Source organism: Octopus bimaculoides, chromosome 28 (assembly GCF_001194135.2).
Source record: "Octopus bimaculoides isolate UCB-OBI-ISO-001 chromosome 28, ASM119413v2, whole genome shotgun sequence".
NCBI classification, from domain to species: Eukaryota; Metazoa; Mollusca; class Cephalopoda; order Octopoda; family Octopodidae; genus Octopus; species Octopus bimaculoides.
Window position 1 is genome coordinate 236,896 of NC_069008.1, and position 5,079 is coordinate 241,974.

A 5,079-nucleotide genomic window follows, 5' to 3' on the forward strand; every position below is an offset into this window, starting at 1 on the left:
GTGTGTGTGTGTGTGTGTGTGTGTGTGTATATATATAGTTTTAGGGAAAAGAACCAAGGTTCATGAACTCATCGATGAAAATCTACTGTCACATATAATTGAGTTTTTACCTGCAAATTTGGATTTTTATCCCTAATATTATATATGTGTGTGTGTGTGTGTGTGTGTGTGTGTGTGTGTATGTGTGTGTTTGTATGTATGTCTGAATATGCCAATGCATATGGCTAAGTACCAGGTGCTCTTACATGTTTTCCAGACCAACCCTGACCTACCCACAGTAGAAGATATACCAACTCTCAACTCACACTTCTATAAGATAACCGGTCAAGAAGGCCACTTGATGGCCACCACCTCAGACATGGAACTCAACACCAACTCTGTAGCTATGTGGACAGTAAGTTATTTGCTGTTGTTGTTGTTATTGTCCACCACCACCACCGTCACATCTGTTATGGAGGGTTTTTGCATTAGGGGTTGGAAGTGGTGTTGCGGGAGATTACACATCTTACAGACCCAGCAAGCCTGCATGTACCATTGGACAAGTTAACCAAGGTGTGCTTAGACATATAAATAACTCGAGAACAGTTTTTCTGTTCGTTTGTTTCAGCCATGCTGGAGCACCACCTTAAAGTGTGTCAATCAAAGAAATCGACCCCAGGACTTATTCTTTGTAAGCCTAGTACTTACTCTATTGGTCTCTTTTGCCAAACCACTAAGTTATGGGGGAATAAACACACTAACACCAGTTGTCAAGCGATGGCAGGGGGACAAACACACAAATATATACCTGTATATATATATATATATATATATATATATATCACCGTGTTGGTGGGGGGCCAAAGTGTATGAGGTTCCTTTGGTGTTGGTGGGGGGTCCAAAGTGTGTAAGGTTCCTTTGGTCACTCCTCGGTGGAACTCCCCCCTATTGGGGAAGTACATTGTTGGTGTAATCCCCTTGGTAATTGGGGTTGTTTTTTTTTTGTTATTTACACGTCCCTCTGTCCCTCGTTTGTTTATCGTCTTTTATGTTTTGCGTTCAGACCTTGGGGCCAATAAAAGAAATTATTATTATTATTATTATTAATTGTCTAGATGCTGTCTTTCCAGCCTAGCAACCCACGGAAGCAGTCACCGTCACTCCACCGACCCAATACTCCTATCACTGCCAACGACAACAACAACAACAACACCAGTACGTTGCAGCACCAGCAACCTGTCTCTGTCTCTTGTAGTGGACCCTTGGCCTCAAAAATTCAGGAGTTGGACATCAACACCATGTTGGTTTGCCGCAATAATGTCTTGTGAGTAATCTTCAATCCTTGCTATCAGCGTCATTGTTGGAGTCGTCATCACCACCACCATCATCATCATTAACACATCATAAGCATCATCATCCCCGAATTTTTAGCGGAGGGTGAAAGTGTTAACAAGAACAGGACAGTGAAAACAAAGAATAAGGGCTGTTAGGCCCCAGGACGATAGAAGAATGATTGTTTTTTTTGAACGCTAGTAGACGTGAATGAGAGAAGATACAGAAAAATCAGGTCTTCTTTATAGGAAGCCAGCGGATAGAAGGAAAGAATCCCTTTTGTTATGTGTCAGTGATGAAAGGGTCAAGGAGGAAGAGTGAGAGAGAGGGAGAGAAGAATAGAGAAAGGGTGGGAGAGAAAAACAGAAAGGATGAACAAGAGAGGGTGAGAGATAGACAAGGAAGTAATAGTAATAGAGTGACGAAAGGGATTCTTTCTTTCTATCCGCTGGCTTCCTATAAAGACGGGATTCCTCCGTCTCTTCTCTCATTCATATCTACTAGTAATCGAGTAGTCCCCTCCTCCAAATTCCAGGCCTTGTGCCTATAATAGAAAGGATTACTATTATTATTATTGTTATTATTATTATTATGTTATTATTATTATAATTATTGTTATTATTATTATTATCATAATTATTGTTATTATTATTATTATTATTATAATTATTGTTATTATTGTTCTTACTAAAGCAGTGAGCTGGCAGAATTGGCAGCGTGCGGAATGAAGTGCTTAGCAACATTTTGTCTGCCATTGCGTTCCGAGTTCAAATTTTGCCAAGCTCGACTTTGCCTTTCATCCTTTTGGGGGTTGATAAATTAAGTACCAGTTATGTACTGGGACCAATGTAACTGACAATCCCCTGCCCCCAAATTTCAGACGTTGTGCCTATAACAGAAAAGATTATTATTGTTGTCACTGTTACTGTTGTTTTCCTGTGATTCTAGCACTGACCTCCAGTCCAAAGATGACCATCAAGGATCAAAACTCTACTCCTACTACACAGTGCGTCGTCCAACCATGCCCCTCCTGAATGACTTGATTCAGGAAACCTCCTCGATTCAACCACAGGGTGAGAATGCTACAGACATAAAATTGTTGTTGTTTTTAACCCCAAGCAGGGACATATGTGGTTTACAAGTATATCCTGTGACACTGAACTGACAGACAATAACAGAACAGAAATTATACACCCCTACCCTGCTGCCTGCCCCCTGCAAAACGCATTAGGAAACTGTTGGGTGCTGATAAAAAAATGGGGAAAATTTCAAATTGTTTCCTTGTAGTGTGTGTGTGTGATTAGAGGTATATGTCAAAGCGAAGGCAACGAGTATCTCAAATCATTTAAATTCAATTAGGGTAAGGTGAATTTCAAGTCTTACAGGCGTTTCTGGGATAACCCAAGTGGTAGGTTAGCCTGTCCACGCACTGGCTATTCCATCATCAGAGACAAGGTATGAATATTTTAGTTATAAGGAATAAAACAAAAGAATAAATAGTAAAAGTAGTTAGAATATTCTTTTCTACTCTAGGCACAAGGCCTGAAAATTTTTTGGGGGGGCAGTCGATTAGATAGACCCTAGTACAGAACGGGTACTAAATTTATCGACCTTCAAAGGATTACATCAAGAATTTCCATGAAGGTGCTACAGGCAGGACAGAGTCATCTCCCCTTCATCAGCCCCGACAGGACAGAACTGACGTAAAGCAAGCTGACCCCATCAACGGATGTCCCTTTAATTTCGTTTAAAGATGTCTAATAAATATATATTCGAACGAAAATATACGCTTGCTCTACTCTGATGTATCTGCCATGTATTTCTAACCCAAAGCATTTCGTTCATGACATTATTATTCCTGTTTCCTATCATTAACTATCACACACACACACACACATTTATATACATGTGCATGTGTTTGTCCCCTCCCCATCCCCCACCACTTGACATCTGGTGTTGGTGTGTTTATGTCCCTCTAACTTAGCAGTTTGGCAAATAGGGCCTGATACAATAAATACCATGTTTTGAAAAATTAAGGAATGGGGTCGATATATGTCAACTAAAAATTCTTGAAGTTGGTGCCCCAGCATGGCCATAGCCTAATGATTGAGACAAGTAAAAGACGATAGATGCATGTGCACACACACTCAAACAAACTATGCATACATATCTATCTATACATAGATAGATATATATATATAGTCCCTGCTGCTCCTTCTAGCATGTAAGGCTGCCTGTTAAGGGTTGCTTCTTTTGTGTTTAAATGTACACTAATTTTATATATCTATCTATCTATATATATATATATATATATATATATATATATGATAATGTTTTTGTTCTGTATATTTGTAGGGCTGCAGAGGGTTGCTTTCCCCTCACCCCTCTCAAGACCACATTCCTTGTCCATGTCTTCCAACCAGAATCTCTTCAGCGCCGATTCCTTGGTACCAAAGCCAGGCTTGAGCAAGTCTTCCCTTCCACCAATTTCCTCCTTGAATAACCAGCAAAGCTACCACAACATGCAAATGTCTGACTGACATATATGCATATGTATACATATGTTTTCTTTATTTGTGAATTAAGTCTACCATTGATTTCATGTTAAGAAAAGTAAGAAAATATCCTAGTGTCTTAACAATTTTTTAAGCCAATCACATGGAGAAAGGCATTCACTTCCATTTTGGGAAGCATTCTTGCTTCATTCATGGGATTTCTAGTAAATTTGCATGGATGAAACAAACCTCAAAACGAGGAAGCCTAGAACATGGACATAGGTTCCAAACATTCACCAGCACTAATTAAACAACTAGTTAACAACATAAGCAGGTCTCCATTTTATCCATCAACAAAGACACTTGAAAAAGCTACTCTGTATTATGATGCTACTTTAGGAAGGTCCAATTTAAAGAATAGAATACGCTAAATTGAACCAAATAGAAATAGACCAAGAAGATGCAGACAGAGGAAAATCTTATGATACAGCCTACCTTGAGAGGTCAATAGAATAAGTACTAGGCTTACAAAACATAAGTCCCGGGGTCGATTTGCTCAACTAAAGGTGGTGCTCCAGCATGGCCACAGTCAACTGACTGAAACAAGTAAAGGAATAACTAAATGACTATCAAACCCTTTTTTTGTTCTTTATATTATTTCCTGTTTATATTCTGCGAGACACAAACTCGGGTTTTATGCCAAATGATGTGAATACAATAACAAGATTGGCAAGACACATGCAATCCTAAGTTCTGGTTCTTTGTCATGCCATTGTTGTCTGTAAAAGGAAACACCTGGACATGAATCATGTGATTGCCAATTAAAAACAAAATCATATATATTTCAAAAGTCTCCATTAACAATTCATCTATTTCGATTTGCAATTGGCTGTTTTTCTCCCTAAATTCTTGGTTCAAAACATTCCACTTCAACAAATCTTTTTTTTTTCTCGCTCTGCAAACATAGAAATGTCTTTTATTTTTGGTTATTTCCACTACTTTGTGTTTTTTGTTTCTTTTCAAATACGCCTGTTTTATTTTTTTTACATCACAAATAATTAGTAAAAAGTCCTTGTAATTTTCTACATATATACACACATACAATTATGTACATATGAACAAACACATAAATATATATACACACACACACACCTGCATGCATATATATGTGTGTGTGTGTATATATATATATATATATATACACACACACACACACACATATGCTTAGGTAAATATATACAAATATAAGTCTATATATATATATATATATATA

General features: G+C 38.0%; 1 protein-coding gene across 2 annotated transcripts in view; it reads left to right on the plus strand.

The window, feature by feature from the left end:
* The window catches only part of LOC106873340 (uncharacterized), a 10,491-nt gene extending 5,551 nt beyond the window's left edge, over positions 1-4,940 (plus strand). Inside the window, exons 8-11 of one of the 2 annotated variants that reach the window (XM_014920664.2) lie at positions 257-394; positions 1,095-1,303; positions 2,260-2,384; positions 3,667-4,940. In XM_014920664.2, the coding sequence (XP_014776150.1) occupies positions 257-394; positions 1,095-1,303; positions 2,260-2,384; positions 3,667-3,851 (657 nt within the window). In that variant the 3' untranslated portion in view covers positions 3,852-4,940. The remainder of the gene's footprint in view (positions 1-256; positions 395-1,094; positions 1,304-2,259; positions 2,385-3,666) is intronic. The other variant, XM_014920666.2, reaches the window with a different exon arrangement.
* The last annotated feature ends 139 nt before the right edge of the window (positions 4,941-5,079 follow it).